The following is a 16,500-nucleotide window of genomic DNA, read 5'->3' as shown; positions in this document are numbered from 1 at the left end:
TATGAAGGAGAGGTCCAAAGCACAGCGTGGTAAGTGTTCTTCTTGGTTTTTAATAAGAATAGTGAACACTGAAACAAGAACAATAAAACGACAAACGAACAGTTCTGAACGGTGAAAAAAACACAGAACAGAAAATAATCACCCACAACTCAAAAGTGAAACCAGGCTACCCAAGTATGGTTCTCAATCAGGGACAACGATTGACAGCTGCCTCTGATTGAGAACCATACCAGGCCAAACACAGAAATCCCAAATTATAGAAAAGGGAACATAGACTGCCCACCCCAACTCACGCCCTGACCATACTAAAACAAAGACAAAACAAAGGAACTAAGGTGAGAACGTGACAGTTATAGAACATTTCTGTGTCCCAAATGGCATCCTGTTCTGTTCCCTATACTGTACCAGGGGTATTCAAATGCGAGCCTAGTACTTCTGGTTTTCTGTTCTAACTGATAATTAACTGCACCCACCTTATGTATCAGGTCAAAATCAGTCCCTGATTAGAGGGGAAGAAATACAATCAGCAGTTGAACTTTCAAATTAGAATTTGCCTGTCCTATTAGTTCACTTACATAGGGCATAGGGCCCTTTTACACATACAGTCCCCATGTCAACAAACCAGGGAAACTAGTAACTAGTCCTCTAAAAAAAACATTTAGTTCATATTAGCTAATTCTGCATCTCCTGGTTAACCATATCTCCACTACGTCCATCATATTTCTACATCAAAGCGCATCTTCACCTTAACTCTTTTGAGGAAATCCTGACAATTTTGCAGGTTACTCTGGAACGAAGAGGGCATGTCATTTTAGGATTTCACTTTGGATATGAGAAACTCTCATGCTGAGATCATTTGAATATTTCAAGGTAAGGACATCAAATGGCAAAATTCATATTCTCTAGATATCAAAGGAGTACATGAGAGCTAGCGAGAATAAGGATTCAGAACTCCGTTATACTTACTGCTATCTTTCCGGGACCCTTTTCTAACGAGCATCTTATCATATGCATTGTCACAAGCACTTCACATTGATAGAGCATAAACAGATGCAACATCCCCTTGGAGATGCAAGTTCATGATGACCTCCATTCTACAGGTGGATTCTCGTGTAGACATCTAAGGTATTCCTCAATGCAGTTAAGATCAGGCCACATCAGGACAATAATGTCATCCATTCCCAATGGTGACCCGTCATTCAGGGCAGGTGTGGCAGAGCCAGAGACCCAACTGTTTAGCTAAATGCCCCTTATTTTTATTTAGCCTGTTTTGCTGATTATTTTGGCATTAATACGTGTCACATAACCGTTTTCAAACAATGTAAAAAAATATAATAACATTGAGTTAATAAAAGTTTGCTTTCTTGAGTAAGGCAGCTCCAAAATGCAGGTGTTTCAGTCTAGCTCAGCGTCATGGCGGCTACGTGCTCCCCATGGTGTTTATACTTGCGTACTATTGTTTGTACAGATGAACGTGGTACCTTCAGGCATTTGGAAATTGCTCCCAAGGATGAACCAGACTTGTGGAGGTCTACCATTTTTTTCTCAGGACTCGGCTGATTTCTTTTGATTTTCCCATGATGTCAGGCAAAGAGGCAGTGAGTTTGATGGTAGGCCTTGAAATACATCCACAGGTGCACCTCCAATTGACTCAAATGATGTCAATTAGCCTATCAGAAGCGTATAATGCCATGACATCATTTCTGGAAAGTTGTAAGCTGTTTAAAGGCACAGTCAACTTAGTGTATGTAAACTTCTGACCACCTGGAATTGTGATACAGTGCATTATACGTTAAATTCCGTCTGTAAACAATTGTTGGAAAAATGACTTGTCATGCACAAAGTAGATGTCCTAACCGACTTGCCAAAACTATAGTTTGCTAAAAAGAAATGTGTGAAGTGGTTGAAAAATGAGTTTTAATGACTCCAACCTGTAAACTTCAGACTTTACCTATAGGTAAGTAAAGCCAGACCGGCTCTGAGCTTCTACGTTCTGTAAGTGGTCCCTGTCGATTTACCTGTGATAAGAATGTCATCCAGAAAGCACACAACCCCAGGTAAACCCTGTAAGACCTGGTCAATAATACATTGGAATATAGCGGGAGCACTTGATACTCCATAAGTCAGTCTATTCATCTGGTATAAACCCTTCAACGTGTTTATAGTCCGAAAATGCTTTGACTCTTGATCTACCTCCACTAGCTGGTAGGCCTTGTGTAAGGTATAACTTTGTGAACTGTTTATCCCCGGCTAGAGTAGCAAACAAGTCCTGGGTATTTGGTAAGGGGTAGTGGTCCACATCCACTCATGCATTTACAGTGACCTTGTAATCATGACATATTCTGACACCCCCGTTTGTCTTTGGAACGCAAACTATAGGTGCTGCCCATTCACTATTCTATGGGTGTGATCACACCTTGTTTTTCTAGCTCTGAAAGCTGTCTACTGCCTATCCGAGTGCATGAGGCACAGGTCTAGCCTTACAAACCTTTGGAACAGCTTTCTCTGAAACTTGAATTCTGGCTATAACTCCTTTTACCACACCCAGTGTGGTAAACACCTCAGCATATTTATCGCACAGCTGCGCAACTGGGTCTGACACATGGTTCACTCTTCACCAATCTAATTTGAGGTGCTAAATCTAGTTTCTCCCCATTAGCGTAGGACCCTTCCCTTTTTGACACTAGAGGTGGTGGTAACAGCTGAGCACCACATTTCACTTTGACCTCCAGCTGTACCATTAACTGAATTGGCTGAGCAGAGTAAGTTCTCAAAACAACATCACATGGTTGCGGTTTATGCTTATTAAATATTCTGTTGTACAGCTTCTCAGAGAATAGACATGGCAGGCCCAGTATCTACCTCCATCTTTATCTTTTCCCCCGTTACATCTCACCATGACCACGTACAGTTTCACACACTCACAATCAGTAAAAAGTCCCAAGTCCTTTTCTGACTGGTGATTTCTGACTGTGCTGGAGCCTGCAGGCAATATCAGTTTGGCCTCCTCAACTTGATCTGTTGTCAAGTAGAGTGTCCCCGTCACTGGATTAGAGTGTGCTGTTTGAGAGCGTTGCTTAGAAAACGTGCTGTTACCCGCAGACACTCTCCCCCTGCAAGCCCTTTCAAGATGTCCAGTCTTCTGGTACGCTCTGCCTTGGAACTCGTTGTAGTGGCAGGTCTGTCCTGTCACCTAACAGAGAATACAGGGCTTTGACATCTCCCCCCTCTGGTCTGACATCCACTGTTTCTCCCTGGAAGATCCGGATTGATGTCCCTCCCGTTTTGTGGTCAACTGATCAGTTCTGAACTGAACCGGTGTCTGCTGGAATTTCTGCATACTCTGGGCTGTGCACTCGAAGTTGTTGACAATGTCCAATATATTTTCCCATGTTAAATTCTCCCCATATGCCGCGCTTAGCATCTTGCCCCACAGCTCCTAACTGGTAACTCCATAAACTAGCTGGTCCCTCAGCTGCTCCTCTGGTACAGCCCCAAACCCACATGTAGCCGCCAGTCCCTTTAGCGATGCTATATACTCAGCTAACGTCTCGCCTGCCTACTGTTCTGAAAAACATACTTCTTGCTCAACACTTTCTGTTTTGGTGCATAAAAGTCTTTCAGGGCTGAAATTACCTCCTGGAAGCTAGCCTCTTCCTGCTTCTTTGGCGCTACCAAATATTTCGGCAGCATAAGCATATTTGAATCCATGACTGATACAAACACTGCTCTTCTTTGGTCGCCAGCTATCTCGTTGGCTTGCAAAAATCGCTCCTCATATGTGCTGAAGCTCTTGTTAGCCTCCTGGAAACACAAACCGGTCTCACTACTGAAAAGGGCCATTAGCCCACACGCCTTTACCTCCCAGCTGACCAGCTCCCTTACTAGTACTAACTAACTTTTTAGCTTGTTCACTCGGTTGGTCATCAGTAGTCTGAGGATTTTGCCTCAGAATTCCGTTATCCTTGTTGCATCCTAAGATGCTGGGTTCTTTTACTGAAGACTCAGAAGCGTACTTATAATAAACGGAACAAATGTATTTAATGTTCTACTTAACACATTACAGTCAACTACTCAACTACTCTCTACAGTGTCTTCAGCCAAATTCTCCAATACATCACTGAACTTAACCGCCCTTTGGTCTCGTTTAGGCTACTACATGATACTCAAATTTGACCTACAGTATACCCATCATGAGGTTGCTACAACTTAGCCTATGAATGAAAGTTTACAACGTCGATGCACACAGGTCGAGAGACACATTTGATGTGACAGACCGTGACACATGGAAAGAAAATGTATATATATATATATATATATATATTGTATGATGTTGAATAAATTATATAATATGCTCGGGAGATATGTACAGTTGCTAGAATGGAAACCCCATTGTCTTTTGTTAATTCAAATAACAACCCCTGCATACAAATTTCATTGGCTATTTGCAACCATTTTAAATCTAAACTCATTAACACATCTCATATTTCTCAATACACCACATAAACATACCTGCACTTGTCCAATAGAAACTCTCATTAGCAACTGTTGTACTAATGATTACACTCAATATCAGCTACTCTTGATGCAGGCAAGAGTGTGCAAGGCGGTATTGAATGTCACTGTCTGTCCATGTGTCACTGTCTGTCACGATCGTCGTAAGGAACGGACCAAAATGCAGAGTGGTATGTGTTCATGATGATTATTTAATTAAAGAAAGCACTGAACACTGAATACAAACTATACAAAACAATAAACAAATAACGACTGTGAAGCTATAATGAGAACTGTGCTGACACAAGCAACTAACATAGACACATAAAAAAAGCAAACTATGGTCAGGGTGTGACAGTCTTTCACATCAAATTTGTCTCTCGACCTGTGTGCATCTACGTTGTAAACTTTCATTCATAGGCTAAGTTGTAGCAACCTCATGATGCGTACACCGTAGGTAAAATTTGAGTATCATGTAGTAGTAGCCTTAAACCTATCGCTGTTACATTTAACTGGGTGAACGAAACATGAATGATAGTCATCCAAAAGGCTGTAATAGAAGTAAGGCCATGATCATGGGAAAACAAATCATACTCCCTTATCTGAAACGGCACGGTAGTCTAGTCATTTGCAGATACTGGTCCATGTCTTGGCCATAAAGCCAACCAAACAGAGCTAACCAAAGGATTAAATAATGCAGGGTTGAATGTGTGTTTGTCTACAAAGTGTGTTTGGAGAGCGGAGCACTGCTTAGGTTGAAAAACATGCCCACGCCAACGTGTGGAGATAACAGATGTTTAACAGTCCTTCCTGCTGTGTTAGAGCAACACACACACGCAGGCACACTACACTACAAACTACACACATACTCATACTGTACACGCACACACATGTACACACACTGCTATACACACACATGCAGACACACACATGCAGGCACACACACACACACACACACACACACACACACACACACACACACACACACACACACACACACACACACACACACACACACACACACACACACACACACACACACACACACACACACACAGGAAGCGAGGGGTAGTGTGCCGTAGCAGCCCTTGCTACAATCAGTTCCCATCTGGCAGAAGAGCCTAATACATTTCACGAGGCCCTCCTGTGACGAATGACTTCACAAATAAACTTGATTAAGTTAAAACATACTCGGGCATCCTCTCCAAGCTAGAGAAATCTTGTCATCAATTTTATCCCCAAATCGGTATCCATTTTACACTATCTAACCGTAGAACAGAACATCCTTTCAGAGGTAATTTATTTTAGTTTTATAAATTCAACCTTGGTCCCATATACAGCGCATTCGGAAAGTATTCAGACCCCGTGACTTTCTCCACATTTTGTTACGTTACAGGCTTATTCTAAAATGGATTAAATCAAACTTCACCGTAGGGATCGTGACAGATTTCCTCCAGATGTGACGCTTGGCATTCAGGCCAAATACTTCAATCTTGGTTTCATCAGACCAGAGAATCTGGTTTCTCACGGTCTGAGAGTATTTTGGTGCCTTTTTGGGAAGTTCTAAGTGGGCTGTCATGTGCATTTTACTGAGGAGTGGCTTCTGTCTGGCCACCCTACCATAAAGGCCTGATTGGTGGACTGCTGCAAAGATGGTTGTCCTTCTGGAAGGTTGTCCTTCTGGAAGGTTCTCCTATCTCCACAGAGGAACCCTCAGGCTCTGTCAGATTGACCATTGAGTTCTTGGTCACCTCCCTGACCAAGGCCCTTCTCCCCCGATTGATCATTTTGGCTTGGCAGCCAGTTCTAGGAAGAGTCTTTGTGGTTCAAAACTTTTTCCATTTAAGAATGATGAAGGCCACTGTGTTGTTGGGGACATTCAGTGCTGCATACATTTTTCTGTACCCTTCCCAAGATCTGTGCCTAGACACAATCCTGTCTCGGAGCTCTGAGGACAATTCCTTCAACCTCATGGCTTGGTTTTTTCTCAACTGTGGGACCTAGACAGGTGTGTGCCTTTCTAAATAATGTCAAATAATTTTAATTTACCACAGGTGGACTCCATTCAAGTTGTAGAAACATCTCAAGAATTATCAATGGAAACAGGATGCACCTGAGCTCAATTTCAAGTATCATAGCAAAGAGTCTGAAATAAGGTATTTCAGTATTTCATTTTTTGCAGAAATGTCTAGAAGCCAGTTTTCGCTTTGTCATAATGGGGTGCTGTGTGTAGATTGATGAGATGTTTTTTATTTATTTAATCCATTTTAGAATAAGGCTTTAACTTAACAAAATGTGGAAAAAGTCAAGGGGTCTGAATACTTTTCAAAGGCACGAGCCGTCTCGAGTTCCAGCTTTCTGAGCCTCCAGCCATGAAAATGCCAAGTGCTCCCTGTGGTGGAAATCTTATGAAGTCTTATGAAGCCCATATACAGTGCATTCGGAAAGTATTCAGACCCCTTGACTTTTCCACATTTTGTTACGTTACAGCCTTATTCTAAAACTGATTAAATTGTTTTTCCCTTCATCAATCTACACACAATACCCCATAATGACAAAGCAAAAACAGGTGCAAATGAATGGGGGGAAAAATACATATGTAAATGTGATAGATATATATATATATGAACCTTTGGCAGTGATTACAGTCTTCTGGAGTATGACGCTACAAGCTTGGCACACCTGTGTCATGACGTTGGCCTGGGGGTAGGTTTATGACAGTCATAAATACCTCTCCCCCCTTTTTCCTCTCTCTACCCTACTGATGTTACATTTGCAAACACCTTGGTTAACATAGAGATTCTGGGAACATCAGAAGGTGGGGGGAAATGAACTATATTCTGGTAATCCAACCAATTGAACATATGCGGTGGTACTTAATGAATATGATGTCAGTTCGGTTGTCATCTGAGACATTCTCATCAATGATAAGATGACAAACTCGACAGTGGAAAGTCTACACATCAGAGTTATCGGATTCACATGGAATTGTTGTTCAATTTAAATGTTTGAATATGAAATTATTTGTGATGGGATGAAATGTGATTTTAGCTTCTAAAATGTGAGAATTGGGTTTTTATAAGGTTAGGGCTCTGCTCAATCAGTGGCCCGCCCCTGTGAAGGGACATGGGCCATAAAACTTTTCAAACACGCCCTCCTCTCCCTTCCTATATAAAGCCTTGACGACAATATAACCACCTGTTCCGAAAGGATGTGAGGACGACGGTCCGATGTCAGAATGGTTCAGAAAATAACTACAGAATGAAGCCAACATCAGCGTGAGCTTTGGTTGCGAATGGTATGAACTTTGAACTCTTTTTCACTACAGAAGCGATACCTCCTAGCCGTTGAGTTAGCAACAGCAGCTGCAAACGCAGGTTAGGAAGGAACAGACAGAGTATCCCGTCTACCACACAACGACGTTACTACAACGTATCCGAATAGCAGCACTGTAGAAACTATTACACTCAACTGAACGACTTGATTAGTGTAGTGTTAGCTAGCTACATAGTTGTCTTTGCTGTCTTCGTATCCAAGATAATTGTGTAGTTTAGAGTGTGTAGTCTTAGAGTGATTATCTTAATTTACCGAGGTTAGCTAGCCAGCTATTTGTCGTCCTTAACGTAGGAGACGCTGCTAGCTAGCCAACAGCTAGCCAACGTCTACCGAATAGAACTTCCGCACTCAACAACCCGGTCACATTCCGCTTCGCTCCACAGGTAGTATCACATTTTCATTTCATTTCATTACAGCACAACGGTTTGATTTGTTTGATCGTAGCTAGCTACATAGCTAGCTACATAGCCGTCTTTGTATCAAAGATAATTGTGTAGTCTAGAGCGATTTTCTAGGTTAGCTAGCCAGCTATTGTCGTTCTTTTAACGCAACGTAACGTAATCAACACTGCTAGCTAGCCAGCTAGCCCCCGAATAGCAGCACTGTAGAAACTATTATACTCAACGGAACGACTTGATTAGTGTAGTGTCAACAACGCAGCTACTGCCAGCTAGCCTACTTCAGCAGTACTGTATCATTTTAATCATCTTAGTCAATAAGATTCTTGCTATGTAAGCTTATCTTTCTGAACATTCGAGACGTGTAGTCCACTTGTCATTCCAATCTCCCTGCATTAGCGTAGCCTCTTCTGTAGCCTGTCAACTATGTGACTGTCTATCCCTGTTCTCTCCTCTCTGCACAGACCATACAAACGCTCCACACCGCGTGGCCGCGGCCACCCTAATCTGGTGGTCCCAGCGCGCACGACCCACGTGGAGTTCCAAGGTCTCCGGTAGCCTCTGGAACTGCCGATCTGCGGCCAACAAGGCAGAGTTCATCTCAGCCTATGCCTCCCTCCAGTCCCTCGACTTCTTGGCAGTGACGGAAACATGGATCACCACAGATAACACTGCTACTCCTACTGCTCTCTCTTCGTCCGCCCACGTGTTCTCGCACACCCCGAGAGCTTCTGGTCAGCGGGGTGGTGGCACCGGGATCCTCATCTCTCCCAAGTGGTCATTCTCTCTTTCTCCCCTTACCCATCTGTCTATCGCCTCCTTTGAATTCCATGCTGTCACAGTTACCAGCCCTTTCAAGCTTAACATCCTTATCATTTATCGCCCTCCAGGTCCCCTCGGAGAGTTCATCAATGAGCTTGATGCCTTGATAAGCTCCTTTCCTGAGGACGGCTCACCTCTCACAGCTCTGGGCGACTTTAACCTCCCCACGTCTACCTTTGACTCATTCCTCTCTGCCTCCTTCTTTCCACTCCTCTCCTCTTTTGACCTCACCCTCTCACCTTCCCCCCCTACTCACAAGGCAGGCAATACGCTCGACCTCATCTTTACTAGATGCTGTTCTTCCACTAACCTCATTGCAACTCCCCTCCAAGTCTCCAACCACTACCTTGTATCCTTTTCCCTCTCGCTCTCATCCAACACTTCCCACACTGCCCCTACTCGGATGGTATCGCGCCGTCCCAACCTTCGCTCTCTCTCCCCCGCTACCCTCTCCTCTTCCATCCTATCATCTCTTCCCTCTGCTCAAACCTTCTCCAACCTATCTCCTGATTCTGCCTCCTCAACCTTCCTCTCCTCCCTTTCTGCATCCTTTGACTCTCTATGTCCCCTATCCTCCAGGCCGGCTCGGTCCTCCCCTCCCGCTCCGTGGCTTGACGACTCATTGCGAGCTCACAGAACAGGGCTCCGGGCAGCCGAGCGGAAATGGAGGAAAACTCGCCTCCCTGCGGACCTGACATCCTTTCACTCCCTCCTCTGTCTCTGCTGCTAAAGCCACTTTCTACCACTCTAAATTCCAAGCATCTGCCTCTAACCCTAGGAAGCTCTTTGCCACCTTCTCCTCCCTCCTGAATCCTCCTCCCCCTCCCCCCCCTCCTCCCTCTCTGCAGATGACTTCGTCAACCATTTTGAAAAGAAGGTCGACGACATCCGATCCTTGTTTGCTAAGTCAAACGACACCGCTGGTTCTGCTCACACTGCCCTACCCTGTGCTCTGACCTCTTTCTCCCCTCTCTCCAGATGAAATCTCGCGTCTTGTGACGGCCGGCCGCCCAACAACCTGCCCGCTTGACCCTATCCCCTCCTCTCTTCTCCAGACCATTTCCGGAGACCTTCTCCCTTACCTCACCTCGCTCATCAACTCATCCCTGACCGCTGGCTACGTCCCTTCCGTCTTCAAGAGAGCGAGAGTTGCACCCCTTCTGAAAAAACCTACACTCGATCCCTCCGATGTCAACAACTACAGACCAGTATCACTTCTTTCTTTTCTCTCCAAAACTCTTGAACGTGCCGTCCTTGGCCAGCTCTCCCGCTATCTCTCTCAGAATGACCTTCTTGATCCAAATCAGTCAGGTTTCAAGACTAGTCATTCAACTGAGACTGCTCTTCTCTGTATCACGGAGGCGCTCCGCACTGCTAAAGATAACTCTCTCTCCTCTGCTCTCATCCTTCTAGACCTATCGGCTACCTTCTATACTGTGAACCATCAGATCCTCCTCTCCACCCTCTCCGAGTTGGGCATCTCCGGCGCGGCCCACGCTTGGATTGCGTCCTACCTGACAGGTCGCTCCTACCAGGTGGCGTGGCGAGAATCTGTCTCCTCACCACGCGCTCTCACAACTGGTGTCCCCCAGGGCTCTGTTCTAGGCCCTCTCCTATTCTCGCTATACACCAAGTCACTTGGCTCTGTCATAACCTCACATGGTCTCTCCTATCATTGCTATGCAGACGACACACAATTAATCTTCTCCTTTCCCCCTTCTGATGACCAGGTGGCGAATCGCATCTCTGCATGTCTGGCAGACATATCAGTGTGGATGACGGATCACCACCTCAAGCTGAACCTCGGCAAGACGGAGCTGCTCTTCCTCCCGGGGAAGGACTGCCCGTTCCATGATCTCGCCATCACGGTTGACAACTCCATTGTGTCCTCCTCCCAGAGCGCTAAGAACCTTGGCGTGATCCTGGACAACACCCTGTCGTTCTCAACTAACATCAAGGCGGTGGCCCGTTCCTGTAGGTTCATGCTCTACAACATCCGCAGAGTACGACCCTGCCTCACACAGGAAGCGGCGCAGGTCCTAATCCAGGCACTTGTCATCTCCCGTCTGGATTACTGCAACTCGCTGTTGGCTGGGCTCCCTGCCTGTGCCATTAAACCCCTACAACTCATCCAGAACGCCGCAGCCCGTCTGGTGTTCAACCTTCCCAAGTTCTCTCACGTCACCCCGCTCCTCCGCTCTCTCCACTGGCTTCCAGTTGAAGCTCGCATCCGCTACAAGACCATGGTGCTTGCCTACGGAGCTGTGAGGGGAACGGCACCTCAGTACCTCCAGGCTCTGATCAGGCCCTACACCCAAACAAGGGCACTGCGTTCATCCACCTCTGGCCTGCTCGCCTCCCTACCACTGAGGAAGTACAGTTCCCGCTCAGCCCAGTCAAAACTGCTCGCTGCTCTGGCCCCCAATGGTGGAACAAACTCCCTCACGACGCCAGGACAGCGGAGTCAATCACCACCTTCCGGAGACACCTGAAACTCCACCTCTTTAAGGAATACCTAGGATAGGATAAAGTAATCCTTCTCACCCCCCCCCCTTAAAAGATTTAGATGCACTATTGTAAAGTGGCTGTTCCACTGGATGTCATAAGGTGAATGCACCAATTTGTAAGTCGCTCTGGATAAGAGCGTCTGCTAAATGACTTAAATGTAAATGTAATGTATCCAATTGACCACCAGAGACATTCTTCAAAGGACAAAGGACTCGGTTTGGCAACACGGCCTTCCATCCACCACCAACCTACCAAAGCGCAGCTCAGAGTAAATATTTATTGCATTTTCCTTTTCCAAATGGGGGGTAAATGCATAAGATACTGTATTTACGATAGCACAGCTTTTTCCCTTTGTTCCTCAGTCTTCCCGCTCTTTCACTCAAACCCAGCCCCTTTTCTTTGGTGTAACCAGCTGTCATATCTGTTCCGCCCGCTAGGGACGTTTTCCTTTATGACGTAATTTGTAATCAAGTTATGATTAATTTTGTGTATATGCAATTCTGTGTGATTAGTTAGGTATTTAGTAAATAAATAATTAAACCCAATTTTGTATTGCTGATTCAACTTGTTAGCCAGGGTTCGTGAATAATTTACAACTTTCAGATGAGACTGAATTAAGGTGAGGATTAATATTGACTGCTATTGATGTAAAATATTACTAGGTGTATTCGGAAGATAACAGCTCTATAAATATTATTTTGTGGTGCCCCGACTCTCTAGTTAGTTATATTTACATGATTAGCTCAATCAGGTAATATTAATTACGGAGAAATTATTTTATAGAATAGCATGTCATATCACTTAATCCGGCATAGCCAACAACACGACACCTGTATTTGGGGAGTTTCTGAGATTCTTCGCTGCAGATCCCCTCAAGCTCGTGTTGGACGGGGAGCGTCGCTGCAGAACTATTTTCAGGTCTCTCCAGAGATGTTCGGTCGGGTTCATGTCCGAGTTATGGCTGCAGAAATGTCGGTACCCTTCCCCAGGTCTGTGCCTCGACACAATTCTGTTTCGGAGCTCAAAGGACAATTCCTTTGACCTCATGCCTTGGTTCTTGCTCTGACATGCACTGTCAACTGTAGGACCATATATAGACAGGTGTGTGCCTTTCCAAATCATGTCCAATCAATTGAATTTACCACAGGTGGACTCCAACCAAGTTGTAGAAACTTCTCAAGGATGATTAATGGAAACAGGATGCGCCTGAGGTCAATTTCGAGTCTCAAAGCCAAGGGTCTGAATACTTAAATATTTTAATAACCTATTTTTGCTTTGTTATTATGGGTTATTATTATGGGTTATTATGGGTTATTGTGTGTAGATTGATGAGGAAAACAGTGAATTTAATCAATTTTAGAATAAGGCTGTAACGTAACAAAAACAAAACGGATCTGAATACTTTCCGATTGCACCCATTGGTGACACTTCCCTGGTTACCCAAGCAGTATGTTAGAGACAGTTTGCGCTGTTCTGAGAAGGCGAGTAGTACACAGCGTTGTACGAGATCTTCAGTTTCTTGGCAATTTCTCGAGTTGTTGTTTCTCAGAACAAGAATAGACTGACGAGTTTCAGAAGAAAGTTATTTTGTTTAGAAAATCTGCCTTCAAATGTTCTACCTTCAACTGTATTGTTATAAAAGGACTAGTATGTAAGCATTTCACTATTAAGCCGAAACCACACAGAGACAGAGTAGAGAGCACCCACTAACATACACTGCATAGTGTATGTCAACTTTATTGCCATGAGATTCCATAATAAACAGTTATGTTCACGATGTAGCCCTTGTGAATTATTGTTGTGTGCTCCTTTCGACTCGCCTTATATGTCCTACGGGAGCCACCGTACCGGCCTCCTGTTAACGTGAGGAGAATTGTAGCTAATAGACCCTATCAGTTTTTAAAGAGTTTAGCTAGTCTCATTCTTTCCACACAACAGTGTTCTCTCTTGAACAGAGTTCCTAGAGTTCCCCAGCTGTATCCTGCCTAATCTATATGCCTGTGCTGGAAATAAACAAACATGTATTATAATAATAATAAACACTTTTTAACTATTCACAATTCCAGACGTAACAATGCATAAACCTATAAGCCTATTTTCTGGAATTGTATCTGCTCACTTTACCAGCATTGCTTCATGTAGACGCAAGGGGAAAAAAAGACTTGATTTGTAATTTGAAGCGCATGACGCCGTCTGTTCGCTGTCTACTCTCATTCACTACCAGGCATTCTAATTCCAGCATGTACACGCTCGTTCATGCAAGTCAAAACAAAAAAAACCCTTTCGTTTGATTTGGCCTTTAGTCTACACTTGTCGTTTTACAAAGCATGTGACAAATAACATTTGATTTGATTTCAGGCAGTCTTTTCAAATAGCTCGTACACTTAAAGGGCATTATCATCATTTTCAGAATTTCACAGTATCATTCCAACCTCATCCCATGGAAGTATACACACAGTGGCCAGTTTACACCACCCTGTTCATGAAAATGGTTTGCTCCTGCAGACAGTGAGTCACATCGCCGTGGCTTGCTGTATAAAGGAGGCAGATAGGCATCAGGTTTATAGCTCGATTGAACGTTAAAATGTGCAAAACGAGTGACCTAAGCAACTTTGAGCGTGGTATGATCGTCGGTGCCAGGCTCGCCTGTTCCAGTATCTCAGAAAAGGCCGGCCTCCTGGGCTTTTCACGCTCAACGTCTAGGGTTTACCGAGATTGGGCGACAAACAAAAAACGTCCAGTCAGTGGCAGTCCTGTGGACAAAAACAGCTTGTTGATGAAAGGTCGAAAGAAAATGGCAAGCTAACAGGCGAGCAAATAATGGAGCAGTTGAACAGTGTTGTGCAGAACGGCATCTCGTAACACACAACTCGTCAGTCCTTGTCACGGATGGGCTATTGCAGCAGACGACCACACTGCGTTCCACTCCTATCAGCTAAAAACAAGAAGAAGCGACTAGTGGGCACGCGATCACCAACACTGGACAATTGAGGTGCGAACTGCCTGGTTCGATGAATTCCGGCTACTCATGCATCATGCTGATGGTAGAGTCAGGATTTGGCATAAGTAGCACTAGTCCATCACCCTATCCTACCTGGTGTCATCGGTATAGGCTGGTGGCGGTGGTGTAATGGTATGGGAGAATGTTTTCCTGGCAAACATGATGTCCCTTGTTAGCAATTGAGCAATGTTTCCATGCCCTGAAGAATTCAGGCTGTCCTGGAGACAAATGTGGGTCCGACTCGGTACTAGATGGGTGTACCTAATAAAACATAGGAATATCCCGTTTTTGACTGCACTGGGCCTTTATCTCAAATATCTTACAAGTACGAATAAAGGGAATAGGGAACCACCACAGAGAACCATTTGACACTGTGGATTGGGCTTCCTAAGTGCTTATCAATTGACAATTAGTCATGTATTAGCAGCTTCTTAGCACTTATTGATCATATGTAAACATAGCTAATTTGGGGATAATACAATATTAGGAATTATTAGACCCGGTGTTTTAAGCAGTGATTGTCTCCATGAGGTATACGAGTGGGAATGTGGAAGAGAGAATGTAAGTTGTAGTAGTGTGGAAAAGTTTAGGTCCTATGTGTAACAGGCATCGTTGTGCCTCCTTAACGGTATAGCTTCCTTCGTCATGATCCCGCACTGGACCCCGATCTTTGATTCTCTGCCTTGCAAATACACGTGAGCACCTGTTTTAGCCAATTACGCTACATAAAAACAAGCGATTGGATAGCGTGAGACATGTATGTGCGTATGTATGTATGTATGTATGTATGTATGTATGTATGTATGTATGTATGTATGTATGTATGTATGTATGTATGTATGTGTGTGTGTGTGTACCTCAGTGATGAAGGCTTTGGCAGTGGCGGGGCTCATGAAGAGCACGGCCCGGCGCAGCGTGTCCCGGTAACGGTGGAGCTCCTCTACCCTCATGGTCCGGAACATGCTGGTAATCATCATGTTGATGTTGGACTCCACCTTCTGAAGCGACACGTCCATGCCTTGCTGAGACGTCTTGTCCAGGAAGTCCTGGATCCCACGGATATCTATATGGAAAAAGAGGGAGGGATGGGTGTAGAGCGATAGGGGCAGGGGAGGTGGGGAGGGAGAGGGGGATAAACGGGGACGAGATGGAGAAAAGGAGAGGGATTTGCATCACATTCATTATGCGGACACCTGTCAGTCACAGTTTGGTGAACAAGTAGCCAGATAAAACAACCGAGCCGCTATTGTCGAGTTAAAGACATGTCAATAAACTCACTGACCATCTTTCCACAAACTATAAAACAGGTTATTGGAGATCAGCTTTCACTGTTCCCCCTTCATATTTTTTTGGATACCGGTACTATAAAATCACAGTATTATCAATTAACTTTAATCACATTTGCTCTTGTAGAAAAAGGTTGGAATACATGGACCATTAGCATTTCAGTGTGCTGAAGTGAGACCTGTGTAGTACATCTGTCACTGCAGTGATGAGGCTGATGTCTCACAGAGGATGTAAATAAAACATGAATCATAGCCAGAGAGCTGACTGGCTGCTCATCTCCTAGCAAGAATGGCCCCATGTCCCACACCAGCCTGACACGGGGTAGCCCACAACAAGCCCAACACAGGCTAGCCCACACCAATCCCACATCAGCCCAACACATGCAAGCCTGCACCAAGCCCTAACCAGCCCAACACAGGCTAGCCCAACATGGGCCAGCCCACACCAAGCCCAGCAAGGTCTAGCCCGCAAAAGCACAGCTACTTCATAATGTAGAGTCGAGGGCTCGTTAGAATATTTGGGGGGCGTAGTTTACAAATACCGAAATCATGTTGTTAAGTTAAAAAAAAGAATACAAGATAAAAATTGCTGACACCCTTCAAAACAATTCGGGTTCAGAACTTTACAGTAAATGATCTCGGAATTATCTTTCTT

At 44.6% G+C, this 16,500-nt stretch overlaps 1 protein-coding gene across 5 annotated transcripts in view; it reads right to left on the bottom strand.

The window, feature by feature from the left end:
• Positions 1-16,500, bottom strand: part of LOC118358000 (glutamate receptor ionotropic, delta-2) — a 543,733-nt gene that overhangs the window by 196,351 nt on the left and 330,882 nt on the right. For all 5 annotated transcript variants that reach the window (XR_004820395.1, XR_004820396.1, XM_035735345.2 and 2 more), the window contains one exon: positions 15,417-15,622. Coding sequence is in view for 3 of the 5 variants with exons in the window: in XM_035735345.2 (XP_035591238.1) it covers positions 15,417-15,622 (206 nt within the window). In the remaining 2 variants the exon portion in view is untranslated. The remainder of the gene's footprint in view (positions 1-15,416; positions 15,623-16,500) is intronic.

This window comes from Oncorhynchus keta, chromosome 25 (assembly GCF_023373465.1).
Source record: "Oncorhynchus keta strain PuntledgeMale-10-30-2019 chromosome 25, Oket_V2, whole genome shotgun sequence".
Classification (NCBI taxonomy): Eukaryota; Metazoa; Chordata; class Actinopteri; order Salmoniformes; family Salmonidae; genus Oncorhynchus; species Oncorhynchus keta.
The sequence above is the reverse complement of the archived record's forward strand: the minus strand, read 5'-3'. Positions and strand labels throughout refer to the sequence as shown.